Consider the following 17,418-nt stretch of genomic DNA (forward strand, 5'->3'; position numbering starts at 1 on the left):
TCAACTTAAATTAAAAATTTAAATTAGTCTCAAATTAAAAACTCGAATCCAGCGCTAAGTTATACATGTATATAATTCGTGTTTTATGTTTGTTGCTTCCCCTTTTTCTAGACGGGCCATGAGGTTCACCGCCTAGGAAGCAACGTGGGCAGCAGCAGAAGGCACTACGGATCAGTTGGTGAAGGTGGTGGGCAATGGAGGCCAGCCTTGCAGAGCATTGCTGAGGTTGGAACTTGATCGCTTCCGTTTCATGCATTGCCTACCACATCTCTCGCCAATATGTCTCTTCCTACAACCTCTCTTCCTCTGTCGTTTCTCTATCCTCAGGAATAATGAAGCAAAGCCCAACCTTTCACTCTCTCCAATGTTTCAAAGTCCTTCCCAAGATGTCCTTTTCATTTTAGGCACATGTTTATGATCAGTTCCCTATATCTAGGGGTTTTAAGGGTAGGTTTATGTGTAACTCATTAATTTGGACGTGTTTAGTAGAACTATTACAACCGTATTATAGTACTATATGTTTGGATTAACCCTACTTCTCTTAGCTTCATCATGTAATTAATTAGCTGAAAATTCAAGTTGTCTTTAATTTAAAGTAGTTGATCACTGTTTGCCATTTGGTGTTGGGCACCACATGACATGAAGATTGTTATCTCAAAAATAGTTATATTTAATTTTTCTCACATAAAATTATATCTCAACTTAAATTAAAAATTTAAATTAGTCTCAAATTAAAAACTCGAATCCAGCGCTAAGTTATACATGTATATAATTCGTGTTTTATGTTTGTTGCTTCCCCTTTTTCTAGACGGGCCATGAGGTTCACCGCCTAGGAAGCAACGTGGGCAGCAGCAGAAGGCACTACGGATCAGTTGGTGAAGGTGGTGGGCAATGGAGGCCAGCCTTGCAGAGCATTGCTGAGGTTGGAACTTGATCGCTTCCGTTTCATGCATTGCCTACCACATCTCTCGCCAATATGTCTCTTCCTACAACCTCTCTTCCTCTGTCGTTTCTCTATCCTCAGGAATAATGAAGCAAAGCCCAACCTTTCACTCTTTCCAATGTTTCAAAGTCCTTCCCAAGATGTCCTTTTCATTTTAGGCACATGTTTATGATCAGTTCCCTATATCTAGGGGTTTTAAGGGTAGGTTTATGTGTAACTCATTAATTTGGACGTGTTTAGTAGAACTATTACAACCGTATTATAGTACTATATGTTTGGATTAACCCTACTTCTCTTAGCTTCATCATGTAATTAATTAGCTGAAAATTCAAGTTGTCTTTAATTTAAAGTAGTTGATCACTGTTTGCCATTTGGTGTTGGGCACCACATGACATGTGCATTTTTTTCCCTTATGTTTTATCACCTAACTTTAGACAAAAGAATTGTAGTGCTTATTATTGATAAATTATTGAACGACTAATTGATCTCTTAAAAGCTTAATTTTAAGTCCAAATACAATAAAGGCTTAACAATTAGGTAGTGACAATGTAACAACAATTTTTAAAGTGTAATTATAGAGGTTTAACCTCAAAATCTTGTGCTTTAGTGGAATATTGATATCTATATCAAACCCCCATCGTTTCTAAACGCCTGAGGGTATGCCAACATTTGGATCTCGAGCTTATAATAGTACTCGTATATATTGTTTAGCTCAAAAAATAAAAAAATAAATTACACTGTTACACTCTAAACTATTCATAACTCGACTCAAATTATCAAATTAACGGTAATTAAGATACGAGATTCGCTTCTTAAAGTCAAAGACCATCATTTTTCAAACTATTTTACATTCAAATCTCGTGTTTTAAACTGTTAATCATATAAGGTAATAAGCTATTAAATCTTGATTATTACTGATTTTAAAGTTTAAGGTGTAAAATGTCAAAATTGGAAGTTTAGAATCCTTTATATAAAAACAGCGCAACAATGCAATTTACTTTAAAAAAAAAAAAAAAAAAACAATGTATATATAATAAAAGGAGGTATTTCAATGTTACTAGCATAATCACATTTCTAACTAGTACTACAACTGAGATACAACTTAAATGTTATTGGCATAATCAAATTTTCTCAACTAATATATACTACCACTGTTGGGTTTACTGCAGGCCCTGAAAGCGATCAGTTCAGGGTCCTACAAAGGTTGTTGAGTTGGTGGTCCAACTCTATAGCTTGTCAATTCATTATTAATGGAACAGAACGAATTACATCATCATCTAATTAAGAAAGTGTGTATATGAAGTAAAGCTTTAAATAAAAGTCAATTGCTTAATGAACTTGCACTGCAGTGTACTCCAAACGTAGAAACTGAAAGCTGCGAGAGACTTGCTTCTGTCATTCCTAAATGTTTAGTGAATGTTTAGTGACATGTAGGCTTGTTCTTTTATAATTTAACTTAATATAATTTTTGAATTGAATTTGAGTTGAAGTTATAATTCGAGTTTGTGTTTAATTGTGTACATTTGAGTTATGGTTTGAGATAAGAATCTTTTTGAGTTTGTGTTTGAGGAAGTCAAAACTTGAATTTGTATATAGATAGTATTTTAATAAAAACTCAATACTTATGAAAAATTTTAATAGGGTATATGGGTAGGGTTTTATTCATCTTTTCGTTGTCAACGCATAGAAAAAAAATCATCTCAATCAGAATTAAAACGAAAAAGTTATAGCATTTTTAAGAATAGAAAAAACATTGTTCATTAATTTGAGTTCGAGTTTCTGAACTCGAGTTGAAGGGGAAACTTGAACTCGAGTTTTAGTCCTAAACTCGAATTCAAACTTAAAAGAACATAAACTCGAATAAAATTATAATTCGAGTTGTATTTTTTTTGAGTTTTTCGCTCAAAAGAACAAGCCCTATAATTCTAGACTATTTGCATCAAATTGGTCCTTATATATATTAGGAGTAAAACGACCAATTTGAATTACCCTCACCAAATGTTAATGCGAAAAAAACTGTTTAAAATTTTAATTTTTTTTAATTTGACCAACGCTGTAATAAATTTTAAAATTTAGAAGATAAATTACAAGATTAAAAGTTGTGAGATTAATTTATCAAACTCATAAAGTTGAGGGAGTGCCTGTAAAAATAAAAAAAATAAAAAAACCTTCACATTATGCATTCGGTTCAATAATAACGTCCTGTTGGTGACTGCAAAACTACAATAGGACCGGTTATTTTTTATATCGTATGATATTATTAATTTTATAAGCATTGGATCATGGTGAAACCAATATAAATTGTTAAAATTTACTTTATTTTTATTAGATGATACGTCAGATAAGTACCTAAATGTATCTCGTGTTTTATTGAAATATCACGTATAAATTGTTCTTAGAAATATGATGAACATACATTTTCTTTTAAATTCTGTGTGAAAACCTTTCCTAATTTGACAAAATTTCGAGACAAATATTTCGTCAAATTTAAAGATGGGAAAAGACCATTATAACATACCTTTAAACATAATTTGACCAATTATTTGGAAAACTCGTGGTTAACACGGTATTTTTACACTTTAAATTTGCTTAAATTTTGTAAACGAAAGCTTTTTAATATGAAATATGTTGACATTAGATTTTCGCCAACAACTAAGAATCAAAAAGGAAAAACAAAAGCATAAATCACACGGAGAAAACTAAAGTGTAGAAAGGAATTTTTATTGATTTTTTATGATAATACACTTTCGATCTCACTAACATTCAAGAAGGCACGTTTGGACCGGAGGAAGACAATATGACTCGAATTTTCCGACCCCTCCTTCCTCTTCCTTTTCTATATATGTTGGTTGGCCTTCTCGAGTAACCGCTCCTTCATGAGAATAACTGTCCAACCCACGTCTTCTCTTATTTTTCTCGCTTACTTTCAAAAGAATGATAATGACATGAAAATACATAGTATAGGTGTTTGACAAATGAAAAGTTTTAGGACTTATCTCTAATTTTAAGTATGTGTGTGCAATAAACCATTCAAACCAACCAAACTAAACTAAAAGAAAACTAAATTTAGTTTAGTTTAAATTTTTTAAAAACCAATTTAGTTGGTTTAGTTTGTGGTTTTACTCTTTAAAAAACCAAACCAAACGAATTTTTATCTTATGTACTTTCCTAAAATTATATATATATATATATATATATCCATAACTTAATCATTTTTAGATTTTCAGAAGAACTTTGCAATTATATCAAGAAAGCATTTTTTTAGGAATTTAAAAAGTTTAGAATTAAAGACTGATTTGTTCTAACTTTTATGTAACAAATTTAGTATTTTAGGTTTTATGGATTTAAAAGTTTTAATTTTGTTCAGGATGTTTAATTTTTAACTTTATATGTTTTATTTCTATTTAAATTGAATATTTCATTTTTGTGTTATTGATGTTTACAATTAAAAAATAATGAAATGTCTATTATACTTAGGACCAATTACGGTTGAAACTTGAGAAGAAGTCGCAAAATATTAATTCAAACCAATTAGAAAGATCAAACCAAACTAATTATAATCGGTTTAGTTTGGATTGGATTAAATTCTTTAATTGGTTTAAAAATCTCTAAACCAATTTATAATTGGTTTGATTTATATTTCACTAAAAATAAGTGGTTTGGTTGGTTTGCACACCTTTAATTTTAGGGCATATTTTATTTTGGAATATTAAAGGGAAAAAGAAAAGAAGAGTGATTCTTTTTTCTTTCTAATTAGGTATTTATTTTCAAAATTAAAAATAAGAGTTTAGGAGGCTGCGCTTAATATATAAAATGGGAAAGATTGTGACTGCTGAAATATTGATTAATCCTAAATGAAAAGAATGAATACCAGATTACCTCATTAAATTTACTTGGTACGAGGCATTTTACTTAATCATGATGAAATTTTAATCTCGTTCTTGGACGTTGGTTGCAAATTTTATGGAAGCTCTATAGAGTTTTTTATTATTTTGTTTTTTATGGCGCCATTGATGGTACAGAACCCCAGTTTAAGGCTGCCAACATTAGTATTAAAGCAAAAAGATTTGTCCAAAAATGAATACTTTATCGTCAGCTCGTTATTTATTGCAATAACAAATGAACTGCAAGAGATATTATGTGATTGTGTGTGGAATAAATTAAAATGGATTTGACGATCCAAGATGAGAGTAAAGCACGACCACCGCCAATCAGACCTCTAAGAACCTGTTTGGTTAGAGAATTTATTTTTTGATTCAAATTATGATTCATGATTTGATACAGTATTTTCTCTCATAAAAAATACACATAAATAAAAAATAATTATAATTTTATAGTTCTAATTTATAAACCAAATGGGAAATTGATTTTTTAGTTAGTGCTTGTTGCACTAAAATTATTTTCTTTTTTAAAATTCAAAATATCCTGTTAACTTTGCATGAAAAGAGTCATTCCAATTTCCATGTCTCTTTTAAATTCGTGTTTACTTAAAAAATTATAAATTTAGTACATCCTTACAAAATTTACAATGATGGTCAATGATAGCTTTCGTGTGTCGATTGCGAATCTACAATAGCGGGTTGTAGCATTCATGTGTTGACTGTGAATCTGCAATAGCAGGTTGATTGGTCTCGAGTCAATTGAAAGCAAGACCAAAAACGTTAAGTGTAAAAAAATAAATTAACATATGGATTATAGTGGTTAATTAATGTGAAGGTTACGTCCATTGTAGAGTCTTAAAGTTCCATTATGTGTTGTAAAAAGAATGACAACTTATTATGTATCAAACTATAAGTATTTCGCTAGTTCGTAAGAGTAAACACACAATTAATACAATTACAATGACAATGACGAAAGGGAAAGAGAGGAAAAGGGGTTTATTGAGAGAATTTAAAGAGGGAGAGAGTAAATAGGCGGAATCTAAGGGGTTGTTTGGTTGGGAGATTCGTACCCCGATTCGAATCATGGTTCATGGTTCGCTACAGTATTTTTTCTTACAAAAAATACACGTAAATCGAAAATAATTCTAATCTCATGATTCTAATCCATTAACCAAACGTCTTCTAATTCTTTGTAAAATTTGTTATATAAATCTCCTACTTATAGGAGATGGTTTGAACCTTCTTAAGTTGTCTATTTTTTGAGTTGATTCAATGTTGGATTGCGGAATGAGAAGTTTCCCTTTTGTCTCATGTTGACTTTTCTTGTTGCTTGTTTTCTTCATTGATTTGGGGTAGCTTACCCTCCAAGTTTTATCCGATTCTATTCCTTATTGCTCAAGTTAATTACTGATTAACTATAGATGGTTTGAAGTCAACTTTGTCTTTTTATTATTTGAGAGTGGTATGTTTTAAACTTTCCCAAAAAATAGTATAATTGAATAGCAAGACCACAAAAGTGAGATGATATTTTTTTATGTATCCGTTCCTGATTCTGAATCATGATTCATAATTTTCTACAATATTTTTCTCTTATAAAAAACTTAAATTTTAAAAATTAAAATTATAAATCATAATTTTAAATCCATTACCTCAATTTATCCAAGTCACGCCCCAAGGACGGGAGGTTTTGGCAGAAAAATAATTGGGCCAGTTACCCAAAGTACGATAATGGCCCATAATGGTAAGTACAGCAAGTTGGGCTGGCCCCTTAAGCTTTGAATATCATAATTACCCATCTACCCTTCATAAGGTCCCGTATTTTCTACGCGCGCCTTTCCTGTATATATCACAAACACTCTCCCCTCCTTCTCTCTCTCTCTCTCTTCCTGGGAAACCCAGTACCAGCCACAATGGGTTCTGCGAAGCCATTTTTACTCTCTGCTTGCATTTTCTCTCTTTTCGCTTTCTTGCCTTCGTCTTCTTCGCTTGAATCAGCCGGTGAACGTTCTCTAGGTACGTTTCTTGCACTACGTACTCGTGAAATCTTTCTTGCGCTTATTTTCAAAATTTGAATTTTAGGGTTATATATCTCTACTTTTCGGCGTCAACCGTGAATCGATAATGCCATTTTCGTCTTATATGGTTCTGTTTGGGAACGGAGAAAATGAGGAGTGGACATAGAAAAGTTCGTTTTTTGCATTATTTGCTTCGAAAGTTGCGAGGAATTTTGAATTCAAAATCTTTGTCGGTTAGATTGGGAGAGTTGGTTACGACAATACTATTTTGCAATAATTTTCGATAATCTGGTTAAAAATCTGGAATTGTTTCTATTTCGGAATCAATTTAATTATCTTCGAGATGAAAATGGGTTTTACACTAATAATACAGTGTTATTCTTTTATTATTCCTATACATACAAGTAGTTAAAGACAACCAACAATAGGTGGTGGTCAGAGTTTCATAGAGAATGCTTGTAAACATCAAAGCAACATAAATTAATGATAGCACATGTATTAATGCATCTGTTATTTGTCAATTCAACCATTACAGTAGTAATGAGAGATCATAAGAACATTGCCTTTTTTATTATTATGATTTCGTGAAGTTACTCGCAAAAATTGGTGTGTTGAGTTCAAGTAGAGGCTGCAGAGTTGGTTACCAAGTTCGACATAACTATTTTTTTTAACCCTTATAACCTAGATGATAACTGTGGACCTTTGGCGAGTTTTCAACGAGGTCACGAGAGAGCACTCGAAGCCTTGTAATATTAGAGCATGATAGGCTGTTAACGTCTTAGAATAATGGATGGATGCAGAAACCTTTTCTGAATGCTTGTGAATTTGTTTTAATCCCGGTTGGTAACCTTCTTCTTTTACATATCTGACCTTGCAGTTGTTGCTCCATCTGCCGTGATGCAATTATCTCATGGGTTGCCAGTGAAAAATTCTCCTGGAAAGCATGGAAAGTCCATGTTTTGTGAAAGAATTCATATCTATGGATTGTCGAGGATTAAAAATTTGGGCAAATTTGCGCACTCTGCGACGGTGAAGATAGCCGGACGAAACTCAAGTGTTCACGTACCCAATGCCGAAGTCTGTTTCCATAGGTAAGTAATTTGGTGTCTTTTAAGTGCATCTTTGATGAGTGTGTCATCTGCCCTTGCATGGGAGTTCTTTGTGTATAGAAATCTTTTCCTGATTGTTAACTTCTGAATTGGCATCGCCTATTGCTATTTATGCTTTATTGTTGATTTTCTAAACTACATATGCTGGCTGAAGTGATTTTTTTCCCTCTCTTTTATTTTTTATTTTTTTCGCTTTATGCCTTTACTAATAATGAGGCTGAAATACCAGTATTGAAAAGCTAAAATGTAAAGGTCTGAAAATATATTCCTTATTTTATTTTATTGAGAATACGTATATTCTTTTATGTGGATAAACATATTGGATTTTGAATGTATCAACCTCTAAACATGGTTCATAATTTGGGCAGTTTTATGCGATAGAGTGATTCTCTTTCTGATTTCCTAATTAAGAAAACTTCCCCGTCCTTTAGTACGTACCAAACTTAGGTCAAAACCTAAATCTCGTGTCATGATGAAGCTCATAGTTTAATGATTCTAAGAGTTTTCGTGATCCTTTTGCAGGAATCTATCTTTGGCAATTGGAATGTGTCCTGAAGTTCAGTGGGAGAAAGTTACCAAGGGTTCCTGGGTTCGACATATGTCGCCTTTTGACCGCAAAATTTTAGATATACAGACTGCTACTTCATCCTTAGAGAGCTTTGAGGTGTCCATTGAAGAAGGTAATCTTTTCATCTTAACGTTTAAATCCTATTCCCCCCTTAGTTTGACCTTTGTATCAACATTTGGTTCATTTACTTGATTATTTTGTTTTGCAGAATTTTTTCTTCATCGCGTAGTACTTCTGGTACTGGGCATAGTCATGCTAAGCTTGGCTTCCTTTCTGAGCAAATCACTAGTATTTTACTATGGAAGTGCAATGGCAATTGGTGTCATCCTCGTTATATTGGTGGTTCTTTTCCAGGTAATATAGTTTTCCCCTCTAGCATTGATGAGTAGATATTATATTCAATTGCTTAGCTATTTATGCAGTATTTTTCATTCATAGAAAAACATGCACTTTAGTTTATAGTTAACTTAAAAGTAGGTGTGATGCTTTATGATCTTAGTCTCTTTTTTATTTTTGTTGTTATTACGGTTGCTAGTTGCATGGGGAATCTGATGGGCGAATGATTCTTGACTCTGAGATACTTCACCAAAATCTTGCTCACTATTACCTTTGGGATCTGCATAAGTTTAGATGCAGAGCTTGTTCTTGTTATACTATTTGACATCATGTTTTCTGGTCGTTGACAGGGGATGAAGCTTATTCCATTTGGTGGAAGGAGACTCGCAATCTTTATTCCCTCGTCTATTGTGGGTATCAGTTTTTAGATCCCTTTTTATTCCCTAAATCTACATGAAAATGATAGGTGTTAATCTTACTCTTGTAATGTTTCAGGCTGGTCTTGGATATATACTCAAGCAAGTTGCACCTGACTTCTTGCGTGCAATACTTACAATGCTTGGAATTGATCAAGAAATGTATGATCCTGTATGTAAGTTATCTTGATTCTGCATCTTTGCTAGTATGTAGGAGCCTACTGTATTTTAGTCCTTACTAACCTTTTTCTACATGATTGTTAATGATTGTAGGTGGTAAAATTTCTGCTGGCATTTGTTATTCTAGCTGGAGCATGGTTGGGCTTCTGGGTGGTTCGTAAAGTTGTCCTCACAGAAGATGGATCAATTGATATAAGCACATCTCTATTCGTTGCATGGTCCATCCGTACCTTGGGTGCGCTTATGATTCTTCAGGTTTCCTTTGTACCACAAACATCAGTTTTATTTCTGTTTGTCGACAATAACATGGTGCTGTTCAAATTATCGTACCATTAAAAGTGATTGCACATTTGACACAAGTTTTGTTGTCTCCAGAGTTCTGCAGACCCTGTACTTGCCACAGAAGCTCTGATATTGGGAATAATAGTTTCTTCGTTATTGAGAAGAATTTTTAGGTTGCGATTCCTCCGTCGCGTTTACAAGTAAGACTGCTGTTCCAGTTTGGAGCCTATCCACATAGGCTCCCTTTAAATTATCCTACATATTTGCTCCTTTTCTTTTCCCCATAATGCCTGATGAGAGTACGGAATGTTTTCTGCAGAAAATTAATGAAATCAGCTAAAAAGGACAGGAGAATATCACACCTTCCTGATTCTTCAGCTTCTGAAGATTCTCTCGATGAAGAAACTAACACGATTCGAAGCAATGTAGACTCCAGTTTCCTGAGGCGTCCATTAAGAAATTTCACAGTTGCATCGTCGCGTCCTGACCAAGGTTTGCTTCTCTATGTTTTGTAATTTTACTAATAATTATAATACTTGTTGCCTAGTACCTAACAGATATATTAGTACATAATTTCTGTGCTCTCTCTCCAGGTTTTGGCAGGAGAATCCTCCCTCAGCAGCAATTGGATACAGGCTTACACCTTTCTAGCTTCCATGCTACACCTGAAAGGAGAAAATTCTCCAAGCAGGATTGGGAGAAGTTTACCAGAGATTCCACCGAGAAAGCCTTGGATGAACTTGTTTCCTCACCTGGTTTTGGTAAATGGCTTTACCGAAATGCAGACAGAATTAGTGTATCCCCCAACAGTGGTAGAGCCGAACGGCAACGTAAGTGGCTCCTGTGGTCTTAAAGAGCCCCGTTTTGAAAGTCAGAAATTGGCGAGTGCGAGATGGATTAGGAGGAAGCCTAAAATGGGGTTTGAATTTTGAAGTCTTATCGGTATGGAGAGAAGTAGGAACAGTTGCAGTGTTGTAATTACTTGATGATATACGTGTAAGGATGAATTTGATTCTTTGCGTTCCATATTGAAGTCATAGGAAGCTGCTTTTTAGTTAGGTCTAACTTATGTTTAGGTTTAGGCAGGTTGATCTTTTTGGCTCTTGATCAAGTATGTTTCTCCTTAGACATCAAACAGTAGCTAGTGTAATTCTAAGATGCTTCTTTTATTTTATTTTAATTTTTTTAATTTCTTTATTGTAACCTTGACCAGTGATCTTTTTTGTATGAGAAGTCTCTCTCCACAGATGTTTATGTTCAGTTCTGTAGTTTGGATCCATGAGAAAGGGAAAATTCTTCTTATTTTGCCAATGATATACTTACCCTCTTTAGTAATTACGGCTTAAACTTATTGTTTTTGTTATTTACGATTTTTTGAGGACGTTGTCCGCCAAAAAGTTGTGTTTTAATACTTTTGTCTCATTCATTTCGCGGATTTAAATTTTTAATTTAAGTTGAGATGTGATATTTTTTAAGAGTTTTTAATTGAAACAGAAAAAATTAAATATAATAATTTTTAATAATTTTTAGCTGTAAAAATATAAAATAAAAAATAAAAAATTTAAATCGATAAAATAAATGAGACTTTTATAACAGTATTAGGATAGGATGGATTTTTTCTTCATCTATGATTCTAATGCCTTATGCGCTACTGGAAAATTTTTAGTTTGCACTTTAAAACAGGTTGGATTTCTTTTTTCAGTAGTGCATAAATATCACCGACATCCACTGACAGGTGAATTTTGTGAAAGGTGCCATTTTAAATCGTTTTTTATTAAGTTTCAATAAATTATCATATTATATTAATTATTCCGTAAAATAGATGTACGATTATGATCTTCGACTACATGTCAACTGTATGAATAAGGTTCATTTATAGATTTAAATTTTATTATAAAAGAAAATTTTCAAAAATAATTATATTTAATTTTTTTATTATAATAAAAAATTCTCACATAAAATTATATTTCAACTTAAATTAAAAATTTAAACCAACAAACTAAATAAATCTTTAATTATTTTAGTTATCGTTATCATCAATATTCCACTCATTTATTTTTATATTAATTTACTTTAAATCATATCATTCTTTCTTATAAAAAAGATTACTTTTACACATTAATTTAAGAAACTTTTAATCGTCTCCGTATTTGAAAAGAGTTTTGGTTTTGCAACTACCTTCTATCCATTAAACTGCCATTTGTTTGGTAATAATATACCTACTGAGAATGGAATCTGTTTTGAAAAGGTGATTCGAAATTTGCTATTTGTCAATTCGTCGGTCTTATGATCCTGCTTGCCACGTTAAACGGGTAACGGCGGAATGAAATAATTGAAACAAGTAAAACCACGCCATGAATCCTTTCATATTACTTTTGATCAACTAGAAGGTGGTGACCTGTTTTTTTTTTTTTAATTATTATTATTTCTAAATAAACAAAAGAATATAATAAGATAAGGTGACATGTCACTGTTTAATTATATTGTAATTCGGCGGTCTTAAGCCTCGTTTATTTTATCGATTTGAGTTTTCAATTTTAGGTTTTTACAGTAAAAGTTCTTAAAAAATATCACATCTAACTTTTTCTGCTACAGTGAAAAGCTCTAAGAAAATGTCACATCTTAGCTCGAATTGAAAACTCGAATTCACAAAGTAAATGAGGCCTTAAAATCAAGCACCTTACTATTCTGATCACATCGTTGACCAATTGATTTCTAGAGCACCGATTTCTCTTCCTTGCCATTGCAATCAAAAGGCCCCTGCCGCTCTCTTTCATAAGAGACAATTTCCTTGAGTGGAAACAGCACGATTTTATTAGACTGATTTTTTTTTTTTAAGAAAATAATATTTATCATGACTTAGGAGTTAAGAAAATTATCCATTTAGTACCTAGATTCGTTCCCTGATTCGAATTATAGTTCGTGGTTCGCTACAGTATTTTTTTCATAAAATAATTTTAATCACATGATTTAAATCTATGAATTAAACGCATACAACAGAAATTAGGTAAAGTATTCATGACAATTATTATTAAACAATTAAGATGGATATTGATGAGAGAGAGTTATAGAGAGTTAAAGTGGATTAGAACACTCAAGTGTGAACTGTTTATTAGACGTATAAGTACAATAACGTGGTACATATTTCTTTGAGTTATCAAACAAGTTTATCACATAAGTATATTATTTAACCTAACATGATCTAAGGCTCAAAACTCGGCTATACCAGTGCACTTATTTTTCACGCATTTATAGAGAATTTTCCCAAAACAAAAACGTATGGTGGGGACAAAGAATTTTGTGCTTTCCATTAGCCACGCGCGTAGTTTTCAAAAGATGTCTCAATCACTCGGGAAAAAGATGGAGCTATCTAGATAGCGCGGCTGCCGAACAAAAATCAGTAAAGTGACGAATAACGTTTACTTTTGATAATCTAATTTCGAGCCGATTCCTAAATTAAAATCATAATATTATAATTATTTTTTATTTATGTATATTTTTTATGAAAAAAAATATTATAATGAATTATAAATTATGATTCGAATCGGAGAACGAATTCTCTAATCAAACGGGCTCAAAATTAAACTCAAGTCTTCTTTGGCTCCTTTTACATTTTCTGTTCGGGGTTACAAACCTACAACAGTTCAAATCTTTTCTTCATCGTGTAAAAAGCATGTAGTTTATTTGATATTCAGATGTTTTCATTTGAAAATAAGCGGCTAGTTTTTTTTTTTTTTCTTTTCTTTATAAATATGATTTCGAAATAGAGGATGAAACATTGGTGACAAGTGACATTCGTAGAATATTTATCAAACCTTAGAATAATTGGCTGGGTCACCTCTTTTTTTTTTTTTTTTTTTAAAGGGGTTTTTTTAATTTTGACTTTTTTTTTTTTTTTTTTTTTTTTTGCTTTGATGTTGCATTTAAAATATATGCCCTATTTTTTTTTGAGGAGTTGCACTGTGGCAACATTTTAAACTCATTTTTAGTTTTTAGGCGAAATCATTTTTCTTAAAAAAGTTGAAACATCTTTATTTTGTACGTGCTTATATTTAGATTTGTAGATATGATCAACTCAGTAAGAAGCAGTTACATAAAATTTTAGATGAAACATTAAAAAGTAGAGTCTGTGTTTGGTTGGCCGTCCTATTGATAGAATAAGTTTTTTGATCGTTTAATCTGATTAAAATAAAATGAGATTACAAAAATATGTAAAACATCCGCTTCCTAAAAAAAAAAATAAGTTGTATTATTTTTTACATGAAAAAACGTAACATGATACTAATACTGACATGTAAAAAAATAAAAGTAATCAGGTTAATTAAATTATTTCATGTTACATATATTTTTAATAAGATTAGAAAAAAAAAATTACAAATAATATTTTATTTTTAATTATCAGATATGTATTATAAATAGTTAATTTTATATTTTTTTAATTTAATATAATTTTAATTAAATTTAACTTTAACACGGCAATATAAAAATTATAAAATAACAGAGAATAAAATTTTAAGGAAAAGAAAAAGTAACAAAATTTTAGGGAAAAGAAAAGGTGACAGGGTTGATATTTATGCAAAAGCATGGTGATGGAAGATTCTCTCTCTTAATAGGGAAGGCTTTATCTCCCTCTTTTTGTGTGTGGAGCCAGCGTCTCACAATTGTGCCCCTCAACAGTCGGTTCCTCTAGTTTTGTTGGGTTCGTTCTCTTTTGTAAAAATAACTCTTTTAAAAAATTTTATTAGTAAAATAATTTTTTTAAAATTTTTATTTATAAAATGACCTTATCTTATAAAAAATGAGTAAATATTTTTTTTTATAAAAAATAAAAAAAGATCATTTTATTAATTTTATTTTATTAAAAAGTCATTCTAGCATATTATTTCGGAAGCTTCATTTTCATTTTCTCTTTTTTTTTTTTGGTGTATTGTTACTTAGAATCGACATTTTAGCCGCCTTTTAATTCTCTCATACCTCAATATATAAATAAGAAACCAATCTTGAAGTCTTCATATCGTTTTTTATTAGCTTCTTTTTCAATCAAAAACCCAATTCTCATTTCTGCTCTCAAAATCTTCGAAACAGGAAAGTTTTATCGGTTTCTGACCTCTTCTTCAGAGAAGACAAAAAAAAAAAAAAAAAAAAAAAGAGAGATGAGTTACAATCAACAGCAACATCCTGTCGGTGTTCCTCCTCCTCAAGGTACCTTATTTGGCTCTCTGATGTTTCTTCAATTTTGCTTTCTTTGGTTTTTCTGGGTTTCATAACAGCTGTTTTGTTTTTCTTTTTTTTTTTTCCCCTTATTTTTGTTTTGTTTTTATTTTTTTATTTTTTTATTTTTGTAAAGGTTACCCTACAAAGGACGCCTACCCTCAAACGGGTTACCCGGCTCAAGGATATCCCTATCCTCCTCAGGGTTATCCTCAAGATGGATATTATGCCCAACCTCCTAGGAGAGAGAGATCAGACACTGGTTGCATTGAAGGATGGTAGTGTTTTTTTTTTTTAACTCTTTTTATTTTATTAATATTATTGTTGTTCTTATTCTTATTTGTTACTGACAATGAAATCGTGCTGTTTTATAGTCTGAATTTTTAATTTGAATTGAGATATAATTTTATATTAAAATTTTTTATTCTAACAAAAAAAATTAAATGTGATTATTTTTTAAAGTTTTTTACTGTAATAAAACTCAAATTTTAAATTTAAATCGATGAAATGAACGAGATTTTAGTGTTAGATGGTCTCCGTGTTTGTTGCATGTAAATAATTTTGGATAGTTGTTACATAAAAAGATTTGATTTTAATGCCATTTTATTTTTTTCAGGAATTTGTAAATTTTGTGCCAGAAAAAAAAAAAAAAAAGAACACTTCCTTTTCTCATGTTTTTGAATTTTTGTGGTGTGGGATTTCTTTGGTGATTTTGGGTTTTCAAAACGATGAAAGTTTTTGTAAAATACAACTTTTTTTTTTGCAATATCTAGAATATTTTACTTTTGGCACAAGAGAGTTTACAGTTGCCTTGTAGGAGTGATATTCCTTTTGGTGATGGGTCCTAGCATAGTTATTTTCATTTAGATTATATTCTCTTGAATTGGAATGCCTTAATTCCCTTAATTATACGGAAACAACGTTATTTGCTATAATTGTGATACCATGTAAATCAGATTTTAGATATTCAGAAGCAGGAAAAAGATTTAAAAATATATATATTTGATTTTATTTGAGAGTGACCTAATTTTGACATAAATTTAATTTTTTTCGTGAGAGAAAATATTATAATAAAAAGATAAACATGCAGCATAACTTACGAAGTTGTTTATTTTTGCCTCTGCAGCTTGGCGGCACTTTGCTGCTGTTGCCTTTTGGATGCTTGCTTCTGAGGAGAAACCTTCTGGCTGAATAGTAGTGCTGATTGATTCAAATTTGTAGTTGTAATACCTTTATCTTTGGGGAAATTATTTATGTCTTAAAAGTTAGATTGTGTCTAAAATAGCATTCTAGAGATGAAATATATACTTATGTAATAATGTCTTTGGCCTTGTAATAAATATAACTTTGAAGATTTTTCATGCATTTTATTTTATATATGATGTATGAAGATGATTACATATCTTCTTCTTTCCCCATGGAAGAGTATAATTTGTTTTTGAAATATTACACACACATACAGGATTTTTAGATTATGTACTTGTATATTGAAAAAAAGATTAGCATAAAAAATCACTAGTTTGCCACCTCTTTAACTGCTCGTAATAGGGATCCACGGGCGGCGGGGTCAGGCGGTTTGTGAAAAATTGGGAAATTATGGGTTTGTTCAGTTACATTTTCGAGTTATAGTGATTTGAGTGTGAATTTGAGTTAAATTTAACTTATAATTTGAGTAAAAGTTATAATTTGAGTTTGTATTTGGTTGTGTACATTTGAGTTATGGTTTAAGATGAGAATCTTTTTGAGTTTGTATTTATATGGGTTAAAATTTAATTATGATTCATGGTTCGCTATATGGGATTCGTTTCCTGATTCGAATTATGATTCATGGTTCGCTATAGTATTTTCTCTCACAAAAAATTCACGTAAATCGAAAATGGTTCGAATTACATGGTTTGAATCCTCCAACCAAACGTATATTCGTCTCTTCATTATGAATGCATAAACAAATTTCATCTCAATCGGAATTAAAATGAAAAAGATAACGTTTTTAAAAATAGAAAAATATTGTTCATTAACTTGATTTAAAGATTTTAACTTTAAACTCAAATTCAAATTCAAATTTTATAAAATAACATAAACTTAAATAAAATTATAACTTGAGTTTAAATTTTTTTTTTTTAATTTATGTTCAAACTAAACTAACAAATCCTATATTTACACCCAATTCTTTTATTAAGGCACCCCCTTTGCTAAAAAAATATTTTTTATTACAGTTATACCCTTACACTCGGAATGGATTTTTACGTAATTTCAAAACGCGTACGCTCACAAAAGTAACGTGTTTTCTGTAAAGTCATTGACGAATCCATCAACACTGCAACTAAAATTTTTCTTTTTCTCCCTCTTGCATCTGTTTGTCTAGTGTTTCTTTTCTTTTTTCTTTTTTTTTTTTCTCTATTTCTGCAAATAAACTCGTTTTGGCAATCACAATCACCATAAAAATGTGGATATAAACCAAACAATGGAGGAATGGG

The 17,418-nt window shown here is 31.2% G+C and overlaps 3 protein-coding genes across 3 annotated transcripts in view; all 3 read left to right on the forward strand.

Moving 5' to 3' along the window:
• The window catches only part of LOC21392709, a 2,830-nt gene extending 2,480 nt beyond the window's left edge, over positions 1–350 (forward strand). Inside the window, exon 3 of the mRNA XM_024169701.1 lies at positions 112–350. Within this exon, the coding sequence (XP_024025469.1) occupies positions 112–237 (126 nt within the window). The 3' untranslated portion in view covers positions 238–350. The remainder of the gene's footprint in view (positions 1–111) is intronic.
• Positions 351–6,724: 6,374 nt separating this feature from the next.
• On the forward strand, positions 6,725–11,049 carry LOC21392710. Its single transcript, XM_010104446.2, has 10 exons — positions 6,725–6,837; positions 7,717–7,930; positions 8,471–8,628; positions 8,725–8,870; positions 9,203–9,262; positions 9,348–9,440; positions 9,542–9,703; positions 9,824–9,930; positions 10,050–10,222; positions 10,324–11,049. Exons 1-10 carry the CDS (start codon positions 6,735–6,737, stop codon positions 10,581–10,583), a joined length of 1,476 nt encoding a protein of 491 aa, XP_010102748.1. The 5' UTR covers positions 6,725–6,734; the 3' UTR covers positions 10,584–11,049.
• Positions 11,050–14,693: 3,644 nt separating this feature from the next.
• On the forward strand, positions 14,694–16,357 carry LOC21392711 (cysteine-rich and transmembrane domain-containing protein WIH1). Its single transcript, XM_024169709.1, has 3 exons — positions 14,694–14,932; positions 15,078–15,219; positions 16,068–16,357. Exons 1-3 carry the CDS (start codon positions 14,884–14,886, stop codon positions 16,111–16,113), a joined length of 237 nt encoding a protein of 78 aa, XP_024025477.1. The 5' UTR covers positions 14,694–14,883; the 3' UTR covers positions 16,114–16,357.
• The last annotated feature ends 1,061 nt before the right edge of the window (positions 16,358–17,418 follow it).

Source organism: Morus notabilis, unplaced genomic scaffold (genome assembly GCF_000414095.1).
Source record: "Morus notabilis unplaced genomic scaffold, ASM41409v2 Scaffold29, whole genome shotgun sequence".
Classification (NCBI taxonomy): Eukaryota; Viridiplantae; Streptophyta; class Magnoliopsida; order Rosales; family Moraceae; genus Morus; species Morus notabilis.

Bases quoted from the DNA above. Each gene is read 5' to 3' on its own strand.
- LOC21392711 (XM_024169709.1), top strand. From the start codon at position 14,884: ATGAGTTACAATCAACAGCAACATCCTGTCGGTGTTCCTCCTCCTCAA. The intron at 14,933-15,077 runs GTACCTTATTTG...ATTTTTGTAAAG, and splicing joins CGGTGTTCCTCCTCCTCAAG to GTTACCCTACAAAGGACGCC. The intron at 15,220-16,067 runs GTAGTGTTTTTT...TTGCCTCTGCAG, and splicing joins ACTGGTTGCATTGAAGGATG to CTTGGCGGCACTTTGCTGCT.
- LOC21392710 (XM_010104446.2), top strand. From the start codon at position 6,735: ATGGGTTCTGCGAAGCCATTTTTACTCTCTGCTTGCATTTTCTCTCTT. The intron at 9,704-9,823 runs GTTTCCTTTGTA...TGTTGTCTCCAG, and splicing joins GTGCGCTTATGATTCTTCAG to AGTTCTGCAGACCCTGTACT. The intron at 10,223-10,323 runs GTTTGCTTCTCT...CTCTCTCTCCAG, and splicing joins ATCGTCGCGTCCTGACCAAG to GTTTTGGCAGGAGAATCCTC.